The sequence below is a fragment of the Scyliorhinus canicula genome, chromosome 24 (genome assembly GCF_902713615.1).
Source record: "Scyliorhinus canicula chromosome 24, sScyCan1.1, whole genome shotgun sequence".
Classification (NCBI taxonomy): Eukaryota; Metazoa; Chordata; class Chondrichthyes; order Carcharhiniformes; family Scyliorhinidae; genus Scyliorhinus; species Scyliorhinus canicula.
Genome location: NC_052169.1, coordinates 6,880,784 through 6,902,850, shown reverse-complemented (window position 1 = coordinate 6,902,850; position 22,067 = coordinate 6,880,784). Strand labels below are relative to the sequence as shown.

The 22,067-nt window shown below is 43.3% G+C and overlaps 1 protein-coding gene across 2 annotated transcripts in view; it reads right to left on the bottom strand.

Annotated features, from left to right (window-relative positions):
* etfa (electron transfer flavoprotein subunit alpha) overlaps positions 1–22,067 on the bottom strand; it is a 56,541-nt gene that overhangs the window by 15,275 nt on the left and 19,199 nt on the right. Inside the window, exons 6-10 of one of the 2 annotated variants that reach the window (XR_005458676.1) lie at positions 17,298–17,408; positions 16,215–16,316; positions 15,090–15,158; positions 13,461–13,543; positions 10,671–10,707 (exon numbers count right to left, since the gene is read on the bottom strand). Coding sequence is in view for 1 of the 2 variants with exons in the window: in XM_038784157.1 (XP_038640085.1) it covers positions 13,461–13,543; positions 15,090–15,158; positions 16,215–16,316; positions 17,298–17,408 (365 nt within the window). In the remaining variant the exon portion in view is untranslated. The remainder of the gene's footprint in view (positions 1–10,670; positions 10,708–13,460; positions 13,544–15,089; positions 15,159–16,214; positions 16,317–17,297; positions 17,409–22,067) is intronic. The other variant, XM_038784157.1, reaches the window with a different exon arrangement.

The following is a 22,067-nucleotide window of genomic DNA, read 5'->3' as shown; positions in this document are numbered from 1 at the left end:
GTTGGCAACTAAGTGTAGTGAAAATTTCCTATTAACTGTGCATTAGGAATCAGGTTAAAATATCATAACCATAGGACAGCACGATGGTGCAGTGGGTTAGCCCTGTTGCCTCACGGCGCCAAGGTCCCAGGTTCGATCCCGGCTCTGTGTCATTGTCAGTGTGGAGTTTGCACATTCTCCCCGTGTTGCATGGGTTGTGCCCCAACAACCCAAAGATGTGCAGGGTAAGTGCATTGGCCATGCTAAATTGCCCCTTAATTGGAAAAAATGAATTGGGTACTCTAATTTTAAAAAAATATCATAACCATGAACTGGAAAGTCAAATAGTTTCAGTTAAGATGGTAGTATGTAATTACTTGTAAATGTCGTAAGAGTTTTATTAAACCACACATTCACATAATTATAGAATCACAGATGCTGAGGTGGTGACCATTTGTTCTCTGAAGGAGCTATCCAATCAGTTCCATTCTCCTGCTCTTTCTCGGTGACCTGAAGTTTTTCCTTTTGAAGTATTTCTTCAAATTCCCTTCAAATTCCCTCCCATCACCCTTGTAGGCAGCACATTCCAGGTCGTAACAATCGCCGAGATTTCTCATCTCCCAACTGTCCTCCCCCATCACCAAGCCACTCACCTCCAGCCTTTTTGCCAATTGTTTTAAATCTATATCCTCCGGTTACAAAAACAGTGCCTCTCCTACCTACTCGAACCCTTAGTAGATACATTAACTGTACCACTTAGCACTTTTCTGCTTAAGTAATCACATTCCAGCAAAATTTAAATAATTTGAATTTAAAAGACAAGAGAACAGACTGCTTCGTAAAAATGTAAACTACAATTTGGAGTTGATAATATAGAATAAAATGAAATTATAATTTTGTGTCAATGGCGTAATGCAGAAAATCTTGTTCCAATCAGGTGTATAACGCTGGGAAAAAATCGAAACAATTGCATCATGTTAAGTGCTTTTAAATTAAAAGTAAACAGTGTTGTCGACAGAAAGAATGTGTTGTCTGAAACAATGCTGCATTATCTGACCACTAGCTATTAGGAGTGCTTTTAATCCATCACAACACAAGCACGGAAACAAAATATGAAGTCCCATTGTAGCCAGCACATCACTTTGTTTCAGACTCTCTTGTAATTAACGGTGTGACGTGAAGATTCTATCTTCCTCTATCCCTAGACATCCGCCCTGGCCACTCCAATATGTATCAATATCCTGTAACCCTCCAGCATCTTAAATGGGTTTATCCATCGAATACCTGACTCATTCAGGCCAGGAAAATCACATATCAATCCCCTGGCGTACGACACCTCCGTGCATTATAATGCCCAAGGTATTGGGAGCAAGTATCTGCACCCTAGCAAGCGATCGATGCTGACTTACTACTTTGTGGCTTGTTCTCAAGTTTCATAGCCATCACTTTTGTGCAAATGTAAAGCCAACAATACAATCTTTTGTGTCTTACGAGATCAAATAGGCTAGGAGCCAGCAGCTTTAATTTCTGGTTTCAGATGGTTAGCAACCTCACTTTTTCTGTCACTCAATAACCAATTACAACTTAATCACTTTGTTCGACAAGGATCCATACATTTGCCGTGCGACATCGAGAATGTCTCCCCAGAAGGCAGATTCAATGTACAGCCATCACATTTGTTTTAATGTGCAACCTTCTAAATCCTGCATGAATGGGACAAATCAAATTTAGCATGAGATTATGCTGCAGATACTTAAAATATTGTTATAGGAAGATCAAATAAGTTTTGTTAATCATTACTTTAGACTGTTGAGATTTAATCATACAATAGTGCCTGGCAAACATTGTTTTATAAAATTGATATACTTCAGACAATCTGTCCCAGTTCCTGCTTACATGAAAGAGGATACACCAAACATATGCTTTGGTAGACGGAGTGGGGTGAGGAAGAGGCACACACACTGTCAGATGATGAGTACTGCAGATTCACCAGTAGCTCCCTTTTTAGTGACTTTGCATGAAGCCGGCCATTTAACACGAGAAACGCAAATTCGAATTTCTAAAGAGCCCCCAATATCACGAATGAATCAACATAAAGGCAGTTGTGATACACATTCAAACCTTCCACAAGGGAGGTTTTCCCAAAATCTTACTAAATGATGTGAAGGGGGTAGGTTCAATTTTGGACTCGGCGAAATAGAGGCAAGGAAAATTACATTGCATCAAGTTATCTTTTACCAAGATTCACTAATGAGCTCTCTAATGTTGTTTGAACAAGGCATATTTATACTCGGTTAGATGGAGAGAATGTGGAGCATGAGCCACAACAGATCCGCACTTATCCCATCCCACTCTTAAGAAGATTTCCCCCAGCTTTGATCAAGGAAGCCATGTAATTACCCTTAAGATGAGTGCTTAGGGTGTCTGCTGGAGTGAGAGGCCCCGCAACGTTTCCTTCTGGCCTCCAGGGAGCAGCACATAAATTGCTCTCAGCTAAATGCACTTGCACATGAATATTTCAGTACAATTTAATGTTTCTGCACAAACCCCGCGGGAGCACAGCATCAATTTGTGAACAGAGCTCTGGTAGAGTTAAAAGCTAGAGCAGATATTGCAATATCAAAAAGTCTGTCAATCTGGTGGGAATGTATCTTTTTTTTAAGGAAAAGCAGGAGCCAGCGGAGAAGCTGTGGCTAAGGAGTCCCAGCTGCGTATAAACATACACTCAGAAGTTTTCAGCGGGCCAACTCCTAGGCATGACTGAATAATTTTGTTTTTCATAAAAACACAACATGGAAAGCAAAACGATTCGCCAAGCTTGACCAGGCTCCCCAAAGCTACCTATATTTGTCAGTGTTTCGGCTTTTCTATTGATCTGTTCACAGGAGCGCACACATACAGACATACACACCGAGCTGGCCTGCTAACGAAAGATAAAAGTGTTGCAAAAACTCCATTTATTAACGATTGTTTTGTGTGTGAGGACACAAAGATACTGACCAGTTTCTCAGGCTGGAGCTAACTCAATCAGACATGGTCACACTCCGCAGGTGCATGACAACACTTAACAGACCACTGTGCCACACGCTCACCTACCATAGGCCACCTGCTACTTCAAACCATTTGAGCACTCAATCTTTTTCTGGTTTGTGCTACACAAGTACAAGCAATCACCTCCCCCACCCCAACGCACACAATACTCTCAATACTTATACTCTCAATACTGGGAACAAAACTTGGCCATTAGAAAGAACTTTCATTGATATAGCTTCTTTCACCACCTCACGATGTTTTAAAATGCTTAACACCAAATTAGGCACTTTTGAAGTGTCGTCAATGTCAGAATTAGGAAAATTGTCACTAGGTTCCCACAGGCCTTAATTAAATAAATGACCATATTAATCTGCCATTTTAGGAATGTTGGTTGAAGGATAAATATTGGCCAGGACGCCAGGGAGAACTCTGCGATCGTCTTTGCAACTGTGACCACGGAAAGTACCTTTGTGCCTTCTGTGATTAGTGGTTGCTGTACTTTGTATTCAACAGGAAGATTTGAATAAAATGACGAAAGATTAGTAATACAGAGTCAGGAAACAGAAAGGAAAAACAGCTCCTTTCCCGCCCACCACCAATCTGGAAGTCTACATTGTTCATGGTTAAGAGCCCATATCTTCAGCGTGTGGAGATTAAATACCATATGGATGCCCGAAGCTGCTTTCCCTTTTGATAAAAATATTTTTATTGGAATTTTCCATTTAATATTTTGCAGATTATAAAAACAATAATAATAACCAAAACAATAACAATACCAAGTATCACAAGCTGGCACCACGTCTGTGACAGTAGTCCCGGTACTATCATTTCCTACATTATTTACATTCGTGTGTATTATACAGGTTTTTTTTTTAAGTATTCTTATTGGGACTTCTAGGCTGCTTTCATACTAAGATTATTTCTTTGTGTTTTTTTTTCTTTTTTATACATTTAGAGCATCCAACTATTTTTTTCCAATTAAGGGGCAATTTAGTATGGTCAATCCACCTAACCTGCACATCTTTGGGTTGTGGGGGTGAAACCCATGCAGCCATGGGGTGAATGTGCAAACTCTACACGGACAGTGGCCCAGGGCCGGGATTCGAACCCGGGTCCTCAGTGCCGTAGTCCCAGTGCTAACCACTGCACCACCTGCCGCCCCATACCAAGATTGTTAAAAATCCTTTTTTGTTTAAATCTGGTATACGAATGTTTCCCTTATTTCTTTACATCACATTGGGTGCCGTCTGGTCACTGATTCAATGGGCAGATCTCAACTCCAGGAGTATACCTGGAATGTAGGAATTGCTAGACAAAAGAGACCCAAGGTACATCTAGCTCACCTTCTACCATCTTAGCTGTCACGCAATACAATCGTGGCATTGCTGTCAAATCATATCCCTATCAATCATTCCACAAGAGACACAGATAGGAGGTGAGGAAAAGCCCCAGTAACAGACAGCTTTGGCTATTGGTCCAAAGTCATTTGCTCCTCCCAATGCCGTCACACTTACCACAAGTCATGCCTCAATTTACTCATGTACTATATTTCAAAATATTGCTTTCCGATTTAAAGAATATTTAGATTTGACTCACCATGCCAGAGGTTTGACATGTTTACCATCTCATTTCTGTACAAAAATAGCATCAGATGGGATTTCAAGTAGGACAATGTAATATTGCCCTTCCATTTCAGAAGACAATGGTTTATGTTGTGGCGGTCAATTCAGCTTTAAGTATCTCCGAGTGTGGCTGAGGAATGCCATTTTGGTATGCCGAGGAAGACAGGGTACTAATCAGGTGCACTATTCGCTTCAGACAGAGATGAGGAGTCATTTCTTCACCCAAAGAGTGGCGAGCCTGTGGAATTCATTACCACAGGAAGTAGTAGATGCTAAAACATTGACTATATTCAAGAGACGGCTCGATATAGCATTTGGGGTGAATGGGATCAAAGGCTATGGGGAGAAAGCAGGATTAGGCTATTGAGTTAAATGATCAGCCATGATCATGATCAACGGCAGAGCAGGCTCGAAGGGTCAAAAGGCCTCCTCCTATCTTCTATGTATCTATGTATCCTCTGGCTCAGTAAGTTGAGTTTCAAGTTTCTGCTCACCTCTTCCAATGCCTTTCAAACAGCCAGCCTCCAGAGGTGTCTGTTGCCAATGATCATCTCTCAGTTGTGTGTGTCAATTCTGCCATCTTCATATCTCGTTTGCAGGTGTCCCTGTGTTGGAAGTTTGGACAACCAGGAGGTCATGACTCAACTCCCAGTTGACCATTCAGAATGTCTTCCAGTATACGGCCATCATCCATCCAAAGAACATAGCCAAGTCAGCACAGACTTCACTGGCTTAACAATGTGTGTGTGTTGACGGAATTAGCACACATCGGAATCATGGAGTTGGTGACCTTGCCATTCCAGGAAGATGCCGAGGATATATCTCAGACAGTGAAGTCAGAAATTGGTCAGGCTTTCCTCCTGCCCAGCATGTGTTGCCCAGGTCTCATCATTGTAAAGCAGTGCACCGAGGACTCAAGATTCATAGTCTCAGGGTTTGGTGGTCTCAGTTTGCTACTGTTCTGTGTTCCCTTGCTATGTTTGGGCATAGCAGCTGCAGCTTTTTTAATGCATGTTGATTTCAGCATCAAGTGACAGATTGCTGGTGATTGTGTAGCCTAGACATGTGCAGCTTCAACAACCTCCAGCAGCGCAGTGTCAATGCTGATAGATACCGATATGGCATCATCCTAGACCATGACTTTTGGCTTCTTGATGCTGATGGTCAAACCAAACTTTTATCAGTGAAAGAATCTGTCCATTTGCCACTTCAGCTGCTTCTCATTATGGAAGGTTAGTGCAGAATTTGTTTTAATTTTGTTTACAGGATGTGGGTGTCGTTGGTTCAGCCAGCATTTATTGCCCATCCCTAGTTGTCCATCAGAGGGTGGTGGCGAGTTGCCTTCTTGAACCGCTGCAGTCCTTGGGGTGTAGGTACATCCACTGTGCTGTTAGGGAGGGATTTCCGGGATTTGGCCCCAGCGACAGTGAAGGATCGGTGATATATTTCCAAGTCATATATTTTCCAAGTGAGTTTGTTGGTGGTGGAAGGTTTGCACTTTTGGAAGAAGGAGGTTTGCCCTGGATGGTGTCAAGCTGCAGTGTTGTTGGAGCTGCACTCATCCAGGCAAGTGGAGAGCCATTACACTCCTGACTTGTGCCTTGTAGATGGCGGACAGGCTTTTTTATTTGGGGGGGGGTGTGTCAAGGAGGCGAGTTGCTCGCCGTAGGATTCCTAGCCCTGGTAGCTACAGTATTAATATGGCTATCCCAGTTCAGTTTCTAATCAATGGTAACCCCAAGATGTTGATTGTGGGGGAATTCAGCGATGGAATGCCATTGAATGTCATCGGGCGATGGTCAGGTCCTCTATTGTCGGAGATGGCCATTGCCTGGCACTTATCTGCCTCGAATGTAACATGCCACCGAGAGCCCACGCCTGGATATTGCAAGGCTGAACATCTTTCTATAAATTCTGTATGTAAGTCGACAATCTTTGTAGATGTCCTGAAGGCATATGACAGCAATAAAGAGAAGAACATTTTTTTTTTTTTAAAGTGCTGTTGCCAGAACACCACTGAAGTCTATTTAACCCCACTGCAGATCTCAAAGGGTTCCAATGCTGCCCTGTCATAGTTGACTTCACCCATCATGTTGTCATGGAAAGAGGAGATTACATTGAGCAGCTTCAGTACAATTTTATCCAGCAGTTTAAATAGACTGCCTCTGTTCACATGGTCAAACACCTTAATGAGATCAATGAAGTTTAGTGGTCTCTTTTGCTCATGGCATTTCTCTTACAGCTGCTGGACTGAGAAGACTCCGTCAATTGTAGATCTTCCATTTTTGAATTCACACTCAATTTGGGGTACATTGAGGGCAGCACGGTGGCCCAGTGGTTAGCACTGGGACAACGGCGCTGAGGACCTGGGTTTGGATCCCGCCCCCGGACCACTGACCGTGAGGAGTTTGCACATTCTCCCCGTGTCTGTGTGGGTTCCACCCCCACAACCCAAAGATGTGCAGGTTAGGTGGATTGGCCGCTCTAAATTGTCCCTTAATTGGAAAAAAAAATTGGGTACTCTAAATTGAAAAAAAAATTGGGGATACATTGTTTAACCAGGATCTGCAATCTGAAAGGCAAATACGTTTCCCTCAATGCTCAGCAGGAAGATAACTTGATAGTTGTTGCAATCGCTGCAGCCACTCTTGTTCTTATACAGGGTCACAATCTTTGCATCACATCTATCCTGCGGCACTGACCCCCTCCTCTCTCCAGCAGGAACAGAAGTTTGAGCAGGTGCTTTTGGATTGGCTGTTTGATGAGTTCATGCGGCATATCATCTGCACCTGGAGCTTTGCCCGTGCTAAGTGAGGCAACGCACCTCCACTCTGGATTCGATATCCCACTCTGCCATGACAGGCAGGCTCTCCATGATGTCTAGAGCTTCCTCGGTGACAGCGTTCTCTCTATAGTACAACAAGATAGTGTTCCACACACCTCTCCAACTGGTTATTGCAGCCTGCCTTTGTTTTCAATGGAGCTGTTTTGAATCCTGCAAACATGCTCTTAGCATCTTATGTCAAAGAGCATCTGGACATTTTAGCAGTTGTAACTAGTAGTCATTGCCACACACCTAGCAGCTCTTAGTGCATTCAGAGTCTCGGGTAATTACTGAGAATGCGCTGCTTGGCTTCAATAACATCAGTGATGTTAGCCTTGAACCAATCAGCATTTTTCCGCTCTTGCTGTCCATGGAATGCAGTACTATAGAGGGGTCCTGGAGTACGTTCATTTTACTCCTGCATTCGATATGGGGAGGCCAGCGAGCACCTGGTCAATCGAGGTGAAGGACTGTTGGTCTTTATCTGGCTAGGCAGTATGGCTGATGTTGATGTGAAGATGGCATTTCTGCTTTGAATGAAATCTTCAAGAGTTGTGTCTGTATCACAGGGCAGCTGTTGTGTGTGTTGTGGGGGCAGCGAGTCAAGTAGTGATGACCAGATCCAGCTGGTGGATCCAGCCCTTATCTTGTATGCCACCAGAACACCTTGCAGTGTGGTTTGTTCTTAAAGAAGCTCATGGGTAGCAGTAAAACATAAGTACTTCCTGTCCATTCTTATTTAGCTTTTCCAGGCCATGATGTCTGAGGCAGAAAGGCCATGTCTCTTCATCCGTGGCCACTCTTGAGTTGAAATCCCCATAAGTAAAAATGGTCTGATTAAGGATTCTGCTGATAGCAGTGTCAAGTTCGTCACATAACTGTTCTTTCTCGACTGTAGTTGGGACATAGGTTTAGGGGGCTGGTTTAGCACACTGGGCTAAATCGCTGGCTTTTAAAACAGACCCAGGCAGGCCAGCAGCACGGTTCAATTCCCGTACCAGCCTCCCCAAACAGGCGCCGGAATGTGGCGACTAGGGGCTTTTCACAGTAAATTCATTGAAGCCTACTCGTGACAATAAGCGATTTTCATTTTACATAGTGTTGGAGCATTGAAATTCATGAGATTAACTAGCCCTGCTTAAGCTGAGGGGTGGATGGATAGAACACATTCTAAACCATTTGTTAGTTGTGTTGGCCGTTTGCCACCACATCCATGCATTTCTTCTGAACTCTTTCCTGATCTGCAGTCAGACGGGCTACCGTTGCGCTACAAGCCCAACTATCTGAACTCTTTCCTGACAAATCAACGTGCAATGTTTTTCTCTCAGTGATTGCCTCTCGGCAAGCCTGTTCTCAGGTAAGGAAGCTCGGTCAATTTTCAGCCTATCAAGTTCAATGTCAATCATAGTTCCTTGCACACGTTAGCAACGAGTTGCAAGTTGTCTGTCAATCCCAGGAACATAGTCCTGACATTCCAGCTTGCCAATCAGAGTTGGCATCTTCTTTCTTTTCAGTTTTGTTTTGTTTTCTTGGTGTGATAGATTCTGTCCCACTTGTTGAGCAGAGACTCTTAAGCTCCAAGCACCAAATGGAGCGGATGGACTGTGGTAGGTCAGCGACTGACTAGTCAGCGACCCCAGTGGGCGGTGGCCGACCAATGGGACACAATGGTCCCGCCCGCCATTGGAGACAGCTCATAGCACTGGTTTTCTATGCCAATGGAGTTGGGCTTATCACTCTTAACTGCTGTCTCCTGTGTTGTGTTAATGCTCTGCAGCGAAACAGGAATGAGACGGCCCCTGTCCCATCACAACTTTGTCACATCAATCTGGCTCAACATTGTTCTAGGATAACTTCAACACACATTTAAAGAAAAGCTAGATAGAAATACGAAGGATGAAGGATAAAGGAATGAAAGGAATAGGGTAACTGAAATAGGTGGGAGAAGGCTGATATGCTGTAAATTCTAATTTCAAAAGTTTAAAAAGTACTCATTAAGCTAAGTTGGATATTATAAGCACGTTGAAACTTATAAAGTCCTGATGTAAACCAGTCTTTCCCCAATAGATTTTCAGCAGGGCAAGGAACACTATGCATAAGCACCCATTTACTGTCAACTGGGGGCGGCACGGTGGCGCAGTGGTTAGCACTGCTGCCTCACGGCGCTGAGGATCCAGGTTCTGATCCCGGCTCCGAGTCACTGTGGAATCCGTGCGCAATTTGCACATTCTCCCTGTGTATACGTGGGTCTCATCCCCACAACCCAAAGATGTGCAGGGTAGGTGGATTGGCCACACTAAATTGCCCCTTACTGAAAAAAAAATATAATTAAATGTATATTTTAAAAAATTTTAATTAAAAAAACTCTGCTAATGAGAATAAGATCCACAGACTGTGCAAATCAGATCAGCAGTTACAGTCTAACTGAAATGAGAGTTCCTGTAATGAAGTACAACTCCTCATTTTCATTTGAATCTTTTGCTAAGACACTGTGACAGAAGATATTTTATTAAATTAAACTAGCATACCATTCTGTGGACTAAAGCAACTCATGAACTACAATCAGGCGGGGTTTTACCTCAGATTGTTGGTTAAACCCGTGTCGTGCACCTTGCTAGGAAGAGGAAAAAAAGTCAACTGAATCATATTCAAATTATACGTAACAAGTATATCGAAAGAGCAACAGGCTAGCACTTATGCCATCCTTTGTGGGGCACTTCTGCGTTTAGAGACTGTCTCTATTCTCAGGACACATTATTTATGTGCACTTATGGGTCTCACTAACCATTGAGAGCTTTACTTGAACCGCAGAGAACATGTACAGGTCTCCTTAGTCAAACTTTGTAATGTCCAACATCCTTTAATGGAAGCTTATATGAAAGATTTTTTAAAAAGCTGTACCAGCAGAATGCTAACCAATTAACCCTTTGAGTGCCTGCGACATTTTGCAACTAGCAAAGAAATATTTGGTGGCACGGTGGTGCAGTGGTTAGCACTGCTGCCTCACGGCACCAAGGACCCAGGTTCGATCCCGGCCTCAGGTCACTGTCTGTGTGCAGCTTGCATATTCTCCCCGTTAATGCGTGGGTCTCACCCCCACAACCCAAAGATGTGCCTGGCAGGTGAATTGGCCAAACTAAATTGCCCCTTAAATTGGAAAAAAGAAGAATTGGGTACTCTAAATTTATTTTAAAAAGCAAAGAAGTATTTACCTGCATTCGGTATTTCCTTTGCATTAAATGCAAACTGCTGCAAGTCAGCAAGGTAACCAAATAAAGCAGAGTTGCATTAACAATAATGGTACAACGCACTGCATGTTAGTACACAAAGAACAAAGAAAAGTACAGCACAGGAACAGGCCCATCGGCCCTCTAAGCCAGTGCCGACCATGCTGCCCGTCTAAACGAAAATCTTCTACACTTCCGGGGTCCGTATCCCTCTATTCCTGTCCTATTCATGTATTTGTCAAGATGCCCCTTAAACGTCACTATCGTCCCTGCTTCCACCACCTCCTCTGGCAGCGAGTTCCAGGCACCCACTACCCTATGTGTAAAATAACTTGTCTCATACATCTCCTCTAAACCTTGCCCCTCGCACCTTAAACCTATGCCCCCTGATACATCTCCTCTAAACCTTGCCCCTCGCACCTTAAACCTATGCCCCCCTCTACCCAAAACACTGATAAACTCCTATGATCTCCAGTATGGAATTCAGTCTTTTGTAGTGCACTGAAGTAGTTTAGCTGTCATCAATTGAACACTAATTTCGGAGCTACACCCCCCAAAAAAACATAATTGAAAAAATTAATTTTGCTTCTGAACACCACTGCAAAATAAATACTTCCACATTCTTCCCTGGCAATAACGCTCATGCAGCTGTTTCAAAAAATAACATTAGTTCACCAATAATATTCCATTCTTAAATGTAGGTAATTTGTAGGTTAATCAAATCTCAAATTGACTTGCAAAACCACAGTTCTCCCAATATCCAAGTTAGCTTGTCCAAGTTTTGTCCATTATTCAAAGCAGGATTTTGGTTGTATAATATGCACAATATCTCTTGAATCAAAACAAGAATTGCTGCAACAAACAGCACACATTGTCGCAAAAATCTGATTGTATTGCTCATTTAAAATAATCAGCAGGCAATTGAGGCTCAAATATGCAGGTTGGAGCGCTCAGGGTTAAATAACTAATTGAAATAGCGATCGACATCGCACGCATCTTTCATTCAACAAGCAACTGGAGAAAAACAGCTCAAGTTTGGAAAGGTATGTCGCAGCACAAGAGGTGTAAGAGCTTTCGCTTCATGGTTACATCGTGCGATAAGCTTAGCAAAGGTTCAAGAAAAGAAACCTGATTTCAAAGGATGTACCTGACCCAGTAGCCGACACGTAAAATTTTCAAGGAGACTTCAATTCAAACTAGGAGCCCCATGACCCTGAATTGCGCGCTAATGGGACCTTCACATTCTAGTCATGTTTGCTGGAACACGTTAGTGAAACATCTTACCGTCCACCTTCAGGGAATTAAAATACCAAATCAAAATACCTAGCTGCATATATGCACAATTTTCTTGTGCATTAAACTCTTTCCAGTGTGTACACTTATCATTAAATTAGCAAATGACAGCAGAGTCCACACAACTAATTAGCTTTATACCCCCAGGGCAAATGCTTGGCTTTGAATACACAGGAATTTGTTTAGCTTATTCCCGTAAATCATTCATGCTTAATTGTGTTTGCTGGTCCCAAATAAATTTATAATTTAATGCTCCGAGAAAAAAAACAGATTTAAAATATCAGCAAATGCTGGAATGTTAATTCTGAAAAATGTAACAGATACTGGAAAAATCAGTGTGGTATTATTAACTTAGCAATGGCTAGAGATGATTAAATTAATCAGTGATATTTAAAGTGTGGCTTAAGATATTTCAGCACTGGCTGCATAGGTCCTTGCCCAAACAGATGAATCCTCGCACACTGCTCTCGCCAATTTATTTCACCCATTGCTGCCTCTCCTTTCAAGTCGTGCCAGAAGTCCGAGAGCTACGAATCCCAGCGGCAAAAGGGAGAAAATCCACCAGTTAAATATTTAAATAGAAACGTAACAGCTTGAGCATCAAGAGTGCGGTTCCATGCACAAGTCAGAACTCCATAGCTTGTAGAGCCTTTGCATCAGTCATTTACTGTTAAAGTGCAAGGCATGACTGCCTTATCCAGTGTAAATACGCTTTTAAAATAAACTCAATAACTTGTACTTCCCTCACCTTGGAGTAATAAAAAGAAAATCCTAGTGTCCATTACAACAGGTGTGAATTCAGAACCAGATTTATATACATCAAGCCAGTGAGAGCTGTATGTATGCATTTCATTTAAAGTCTGTTTTAACGTTGGCTTATCAGGACACAGACATCAACCTTTTTGTCAATACCTTCTCGTTAGAGTACCCAATTCTTTTTTTCCAATTAAGGGTCAATACCTTCTAGTTTCACGTTAGTATAGTGGTTAATGTCCATGCCTGTCATGCAGGAGCCAGCGTTCAATTTCCCGACGGGGAGCTTTGTAATTGTCCAGGAGTTCCATTGGTAGTTTTAAGGGTGGCATGGCGGCACAGTGGTTAGCACTGCTACCTCACAGCTCCAGGGTCCCGGGTTCAATTCCGGCCTCGGGTGACTGTCTGTGTGGAGTTTGCACTTTCTCCACGTGTCTGTGTGGGTTTCCTCCACGTGCTCCGGTTTCCTCCCACAGTCCTAAGATTTGCAGGTTAGGTGGATTGGCCATGCTAAATTGCCTCTTCGTGTCCAAAAAGGTAGGTGGGGTTACGGGGATAGGGTGGAGGCGTGGGCTTAAGTGGGGTGCTCTTTCCAAGAGCCGTGCCAATTCGATGGGCCGAATGGCCTCCTTCTGCACTGTAAATTCTATGATTCTCCCAAATTATCAATCTATACTGCCCTGAATCACCCTACCAATAGGTTAAACAGTTTAACGGATATCAACTTACAGGTGCTACAATCTTTCCAGTCTGTCCAACTTGCAAATCATTGGGTACAAACCCTGCATCTACTGCAGCTCGAGAAGCTCCAACTGTAACAAACATGAAAAATAATTACTCTGTGTCTTGTCTTAGACCTTGCAGTAAATTATAACACGATGAATACAATTAAAGTATCAGCTTACAAAACCATCTTTTATAAATGAGAAATCAAGGTTCAAAATTGTAACTGCATCAAAACCGCAATAACTTTACCCAACGAGTGAACCAGGATTGAATTCAAAGTTAACACAGATTCAAATCTTATTTTTAAAGGTTGGCTTATGATTTTAGTGATTAGTAATTTCCCTTAAATGTTTGGGAAGCATCCTCTCATATGGGGATAACTGTGGCTCAACAAAGATCATGTATGCCTACAACTCAAAATGACAGAACATCTCAGCTGTACTTTTTAATATAAATTCTAGTCAATCTCCTGGATTATGGCATGAGGCATCAAGATGAAGTTTTATTCTGAACCAAAAAAAATTCAGAACGCGGGGGGGCAGCATAATTGGACCAGGGTGTGCAGATGTAATCCAGTCCCAGTTGTCACACCATCTCTGTATTTCCATTATAAATTTCTGTGTCCATTTATAATGGAAATTGCCTGTAGAGACTTGACAGTTATGCTCTCTTACATGAGAGGTGACCCTGCAGATCTTGACAAAAGAATAACAGCCTGACAAATTTACATAGGGGCTGGTTTAGCTCACAAGGCTAAATCGCTGGCTTTTAAAGCAGACCAAGCAGGCCAGCAGCACGGTTCAATTCCCGTACCAGCCTCCCCGGACAGGCGCCAGAATGTGGCGACTAGGGGCTTTTCACAGTAACTTAATTGAAGCCTACTCGTGACAATAAGTGATTTTCATTGGAAATGAGCAAGTCAAGTTTTAAATGGAAAACGTGGAAATGAAGTGCACAAAGAGAAAAGTTGTTCGACAGATGTATTAAATTTGGTTTGAAAAATAGGAGCAGGAGGTGGCCATTTGATCGCCCTCCGACATTCATTATGACCGTGGCTGATCATCCAACTCAATAGCCTAATTCCTCTTTTCCCCCAATATCATTTGATCCCCCTCACCCCAAGTGCTATATCTAACTGCTTCTTGAAAACATACAATGTTTTGGCATTGACCACTTCCTGCGGTAACGAATTCCACAGGCTCGCCACTATTTGGGTGAAGAAATGTTATTTCTAAAACTAAAATTTAAGAAATGGAACACGCCTCACGATGCAGTAACTGCACTCCAATAGACTGAGCCACCACAAGCTGTGTTGTCTCCTTTTGTAGGTTAAGTAGCCGTGTCAGCATTGCCAAAGCAGCACTCAATGGCTCACCCTCTCAACCAGGGAATGATGCAAATCAGGCTGCAAGAGGGAGCTATTTACCATAAAGGAGTGATAAAGGAGTTATTAGAATACCTAATTAAATTTGTTTCCAATAAATTTCTATTTGAGGGGGGAAAAAGTTATCAAATAATGTGCACCTCTCCCGGCTAATTTTAGAACACTACATCGGGGCTCAACGGCAGCTACCATTAATGACAAGTTATGTTCACCTAACAAAAGGAGAAAGGTGTCAAAAATGCACCCACCTGCAGCATGCATCTTATCCGCGAGGTCATACAACAACTTGAAGTTTTCTCCGCTCCTTAATCCACGCCCTAGTAAACATTAAGGCAATCATATCAACCATTTAAACAGTCTATACAACAGAGAATTGCTAATAGGTTTCACTATGGTAGCAACAGAGCTGCAATTGCTTGGCTGCCGTATTACTAAGAGTAAACTGCATAATGTGGGACTGAAGTCACATGCAGACTATACGGAAAGGGGTTGGCAATTTCTCCTGAGAAATGTCGATAAAACAGTCTGGGAATTCACAACAATTCAACAGCGCTTATATTTACTTTCTTTCTGACGCTAGGCCACAAATAACTAGAGCTATTGAATTAAATTTCACAGCTTGTCATAGGAGAGCTTGTCCAGAACCAATGGGATGTCATTTACTTACCACTGTGAAACTGAATTCAAGTAACCTGCTAACCAGCGGGCTAGTCAGAAATGACAGCCATGAAAGTTATCTGATTGTCAAATAAAACACATATGATTTGCAGCACCCTTCAGCGAAGGGATAACAAAAAGTGCTGGAAATACTCAGGTCGGGAAGTGTTCTGATGAAAAGTCATCGACTTGAACCATTAACTCTGTTTCTCTCCACAGATGCTGCCTGACTTGCTGAGTATTTCTAACATTTTTCATTTTTATTTCAAATTTCCAGCACATGCAGCATTTTGCTTTTGTTCAATTTTCCATGTGTTATTTTGCAGAGAGGAAGTGAGTGAGAGCAAAGAATGGCTGCAGGTTTATATTTAAATGCTATTTCCCTGACAACACAAAACTTGAACTCTGGGAATTGAGCCCGGAGCTGAGAAACCAAAAGCTGGTCACCGCACTCCGGCGCCTGTTCGGGTACACGGAGGGAGAATTCAGAATGTCCAATTCACCTAACAGCACGTCTTTCGGGACTTGTGGGAGGAAACCAGAGCACCCGGAGGAAACCCACGCAGACATGGGGAGAACGTGCAGACTCCGCACAGACAGAGACCCAAACCAGAAATCGAACCTGTACCCTACACTGATCTCTCCCGTATTTGGGTAACAAATGCAAGGATTACACTTCGAAGATTAAAATATTAGGCACAATGTTACCTACTTACCCCCAGATATAACAATCTTAGCACTGGTCAGCTCTGGACGGTCACTTTTGGTCAAGCTTTGCCCAACCCACTCAGACACACCAGCTCCAGATGGGGGTGAAACTAATCACAAAAACATTGGGAGGGAAGATCAGTATAGAAAGCATCATACAATATAAATAAGCACTACACAATATATACAAGAAATCACCTTTTTAGGAAATCGACTTAGTTGAAGGATAGTCTGGCCAAAGCACACGTTATTTACCTGGAATAGAAACTGTGCACTGATACAGTGCTTTTCATGCTGTAGAACATCCATATTATTGTTTCAACAAATTAATACCTGCAAAACATTAATCTATGAAGCGGCTCACCAGCTGACTGCCCACCCCCTCCACCAATCTACAGTCCTGTGCTTTCAAAGCCGACCACTGGGGAGTCAAACCCTTACTATTAGACTCCTTCCCTCATATATAATCCCTTGAAGGTAATAAACATGTACTTTAAAAAGAACCTCAAGAGAAATCTTTCCAATTTCTGAAGAAATTTTGGAACCAATACCGCGAATGGGTGGAGATTTGGGCCGCAATGCGCGATCCGGTGTACACTCTTTTTGCGCCGGCAAACGAATATGCAAAAGCGCCTTGAATGGCGGGAGTTTACTGTATACAGGAAATTGGATAGAATGAAGCATCTTGAGAGGTCAGGAGCAAAGGAAAGCTCCCCCAGCAAACACCAACTTAATCTTCAGAGCTCCTTCTTCCAATCAAGATCTCGTGAAACTACTCAAGGCGGATCAGGGAGTTCTTTAAGCATTCTGGAGAGTATTCCTTTACGCAAATGCTAACTGGAAAACACCTTGTCTGGTCATTTATTTGCCGTTTGCAAGATCTTGGCAAGTGGCTGCTGAGCTTTCCCACATAACAGGTTATCACAATACGCATCCACACTGCCTGCAGCTCATTTCCAAGCTTATATACAACAAAGGAATGAAGGCACTCGCAGAAATCGAGAGCAATGCCGGTCAGGAAACCAGTTTGCTCAAACCTCTAAAGTGACCCAGTGAAAGTGCTTGAAAAGTTCAAGAGTTTTGTCATTTACCTTTTTCAGAACTCGCATCGCCTCCATCCACAGCAGCAGCTTCAAAAGATGTGCCTCGTACAGAGAACACTTTCACTTCATCGCTGGACTTCACTGTGCACAAAGCATTTCCTGCGGAAAGTCAAGAATTAAAAATTGAGAAAACAAATTACGGAAGAGAAAAAAGGCTCAGACTTCAAGGCAGACCGTTGAAGCCCGAATCTTCTAAAACTCAACATTCCAAAAGATGGCTTTTGAATTATGATTAATCTTAAGCACATGTTTAATTCATCCTCAGAAAACTGGTTTCACACTAAATGGGGACTCATATTCAAAACCGTTAGTGGAAATGTAGATTGCATGGGTTCAAAACAGTTTCACTCCTGAGGATGTTATGCAGTTAATATTTTCCTTTGCACAACTAAGTGGCGTGACTATCTGACAAAGAAAGCAAAGCAATAGTGCCACACATCGGATTGACTGGGCTCGATCAGCAGTCACTGGTATTTAATAGCTAATGGACATTTGAAATTGCCAGCAATATCAGTTGTAGCAACTTAGCTCCAGGCACAGGACAGTACTATGTGCATTTCTCTCAACATTAATCTAAAATATTTGTTGTTGATTTAAAGATGTGTTCTTTCTGTCACTTTTTTTTTAATTTAGATTACCCAATTATTTTTTCTATTAAGGGGCAATTTAGCATGGCCAATCCACCTACTCTGCACATTTTTGGGTTGTGGGGGCGAAACCCACGCAGACACGGGGAGAATGTGCAAACTCCACACGGACAGTGACCCAGAGCCGGGATCGAACCTGGGACCTCAGCGCCGTGAGGCGGTTGTGCTAACCACTAGGCCACCGTGCTGCCCCTTCTTTCTGTCACACGGTATAGAACATAGAACATAGAACAGTACAGCACAGAACAGGCCCTTCGGCCCTCGATGTTGTGCCGAGCAATGATCACCCTACTTAACCCACGTAACCGGTATACCCGTAACCCAACAATCCCCCCATTAACCTTACACTACGGGCAATTTAGCATGGCCAATCCACCTAACCCGCACATCTTTGGACTGTGGGAGGAAACCGGAGCACCCGGAGGAAACCCACGCGCACACGGGGAGGACGTGCAGACTCCACACAGACAGTGACCCAGCCGGGAATCGAACCTGGGACCCTGGAGCTGTGAAGCATTGATGCTAACCACCATGCTACCGTGAGGCCCCTAAAATATTTTTTTTTTTTTTTAAATTTAGATTACCCAATTATTTTTTCTATTAAGGGGCAATTTAGTGTGGCCAATCCACCTACTCTGCACATTTTTGGGTTGTGGGGGCGAAACCCATGCAGACACGGGGAGAATGTGCAAACTCCACACGGACAGTGACCCAGAGCCGGGATCGAACCTGGGACCTCAGCGCCGTGAGGCGGTTATGCTAACCACTAGGCCACCGTGCTGCCAATCATCAAATAAAATTTTTAAGCTCTTTCCCACTGACCCTTACTTTAAATCGAGGAACATTTCCATTGTGCATGAGGGAATCTCAAACTTCAGATACATTGGAATGATTGTGCATGTGCTTTGAATCAAAAATAATGTTTTTAAATTTATGTTCCTGACCATGAACAACTTCAAAAGTGAAATGAAAAACACATTGCTGGCCATCATAACAATGTTTCCAAATTGTCTGAAGCCCTGATAGCAGCATCATACTCCTGAAGACCCGGTGCAAAGCCACCTGATGAGGTGGTGCTCCCTGCTTCCCGTGGAAGGTTGCTCATGAAGCCACAGCCATATTTCAAGATAGCACTCAAGTCTAAAAATATCCTCTTCTTGGTCAACTGTGGCTAAACCCAACAGTGCAGAATTTACCCTGGATAACAATGAATTGAGTGCCAAGTACCTCCCAATATTCAATCAATCATTTTTAAACATACTTATTTGTACCCCGATGACATCAACTGTATCAGTTCCTGCCTCATTCCACCACTGGTGAAAATCTCACGTTCAACTTTCCTGACGTTCAACTCACCGGCCATTAAGCGCCACAAACTTCAGCTTATCTAGAATCCACATACGGAGTTATGAATAAGGTAGGTCATTTAGCCATTTGACTCTACTCCGACATTTGATGAGATCGTGGCTGATCTGATTGTGGCCTCAACCCCACTTTCCCTCTACTCTGTAACTCCCCCATTGCTGGTCAAGATTCTATCTAATTCTGCCTTTGAATTACGCAGCGAGGGGGAGTCATGTGACGTGAGCGTGGGAGCAGTTGCGTTTTTGCGAGTTCTGGCACTGCTCGCATTTTAATCCTGTATTTTATCCGAGTGCACGTTTCCTAATTGTCTGTATTTGGGGACTTGGGTCTTGCACTATGTCCCTGGATGATCCTGATTGGAGTTTTGCGATGAGGAGCTGAGTAAAATCACAGAGAATCCTTGTTTTCCCTTGGCGGTCCGAGTTCATAGAGAATGAGAATCCCTACAGTGCAGGAGGCCATTCGGCCCATTGAGTCTGCACCGACTCTCCGAAAGAGCACCCCACCTAGGCTCAGGCCACCACCCTATCTCCATAACTGCACCAAACCTATTGGCAATTTAGCATGACCAATCCATCTAACCGCTACATCTTTGGACTGTGGGAGGAAACCGGAGCACCCGGAGGAAACCCACACAAAGACGAGGAGAACATGCAGTCTCCGCACAGACAGTGACCTAAGGTCAGATTCCTGGCGCTGTGATGCAGCTAACCACTATGCCACCCATGTATGGGTGGGGTCCAGCTTGCAGTGGCATTGTTGCAGGTGAACGGGACATCGCCCCGGCGGTGCTGTGTGCATTGTGATCACGGCTGCCATTGATGAGGATCTCGGCTCCATGGTGCAGATCTTTGGAGCTCGCTTTGAGGAATGCAAGGTATCCTTGGGAGAGGGGCAGGAGAGAACCCTTGTATTCAATAGAGTACTTACCCTGGGTTAGGGCCCGCCTTCGATTCACTGAGATCCCGTTCCATGGTGTGTCGCCTATCCTAATGTGTTCAGGAAGTAGGGGTCAGACAAGGAGTGTCCGTGAGCCAGGTCCCTGGCAAGAAATGGAAGGCGGGTTCCTGGTTGAATGACAATTGGCTACCTTGTGTTAGTAATCTTGATCTGGAGGCTGGGCGTATCAGGTTCAATGTAGCACAGTGTAATTGAGAGGTTGGGATCGGTCGGGCCCCCCAACCACTGGCTTTATATTATTCTGTCTCGATGCTCGTCATGGGGGGTTGGAGGTGGCCAATCGTGTCAAGTCATCTCTCTCTCCCCCCCCCCCCCCCCCCCCCCTTCCCAACCCGGCCGGAGTCTAGGCTATGGGTCGCTTGGGTGTCGGAGCTGCGACATGGTGGGTGAAGGTGCTTTGTTCGTTTGTATCCTCGAGAGATCCCGAGTCCTCGATGATCCTGTCGTAGCTTTGGCCTTTTCGAGCAACATATATGGTGTTATTATCCTGAAATCCGTCAATAATCCTGATGTTGCACCCTTCTGATTATGCTGTTGATTGCTGCCTTTTCTCGGACGAGGTGTGAGCGCGAGGGCGAGTTGCCTTTCTTCTGTTCTATCAAAAATCACATTGAGCCAATTATGTGAAAAGTGGTCTGTGCACTGTTTTACTCCTGTTTTTAAAATTATGTGCGTAATCCTTGTAGTTATGGGAAGGGAGTGCATTTGGGACACACCTTATCTCGTTTATAATGAAGATGAGAGGAGCAATGGCAAGGGTGGTTGGTTGGTGTCGAGTGGGTGGTACGGTCACTGAGACTGAGGATAGTCCCCCAGTTGGAGCTAACCGTATCAGGTCTTTAATTTGTTCTTTGTTATTTTGAATTTAAGAATCCATGCTCATCTCCTTCGATGGCCCAGGCACATTACATATCTTGGGGTGGACTGAGTTCCTTCTGACTTGTCATTGAGGTTGATGGGTTTTTAAAAAATCTTCTTTCTTCTGATTTATTAGAATAGGAGGAATTGAGTGGTGGTGCATACCGGGGTAGGTTTGGTCAATCCTTGACAGGTTTGTGAAGAGAGGGACTGCTTGCCATTGTTAGGATCCCGGACAAGAACAAACTATTTGCAATTTGTAAAACTGTGAGGAAATGTTAACTACACACAGGAGTGATACACAGACCCATAGCTATCTTTTATGTTAAAGCACACTTTAATTTAAACACAGAATTAACCACATTAGCAACAAAGAAATATATTTACAGTTAACAGTTACAACAGTTCTTCAGTAAAAGAGAAAACCTTAACTTACTTCCTAAACATGCCACTATATTCCAATTAAGCAAATCAATATATTTTAAATACCACTCATGAATAAAGTTAAAAACCAGGTTTCCGCTTGCTTTTTGCTGTGACGATTCTTTGGAGAGAGCACCTCTCAGGACCAAACTGAAACACCTCTGTTCAAATGTATGTTCTAGGACCAACAACCTTTTCAGACAGACCTGGCTGCTCCCATCAACTACATCATCTGTACCCGAAGCATAAGGCATTCATTTGGTCTCTTCTTACAAGATGTCCCTCGACTTGTTTAGTCAGGACCAAACACAACACCCTTCATAAATTACCTACATCCCAAATGTCCTTCAAACGTAAATAATATGTTTTGTATTATTAGCTAGCTATCTGTAAATAAGTAAATGGATCTCAAGATCTATTAGCAGAACACTTCACCTGCAAATCAATGATTACCTCACTTTTACAACACCTTAATGACCGTTCCAGCAGTCATACTGTCTGTATG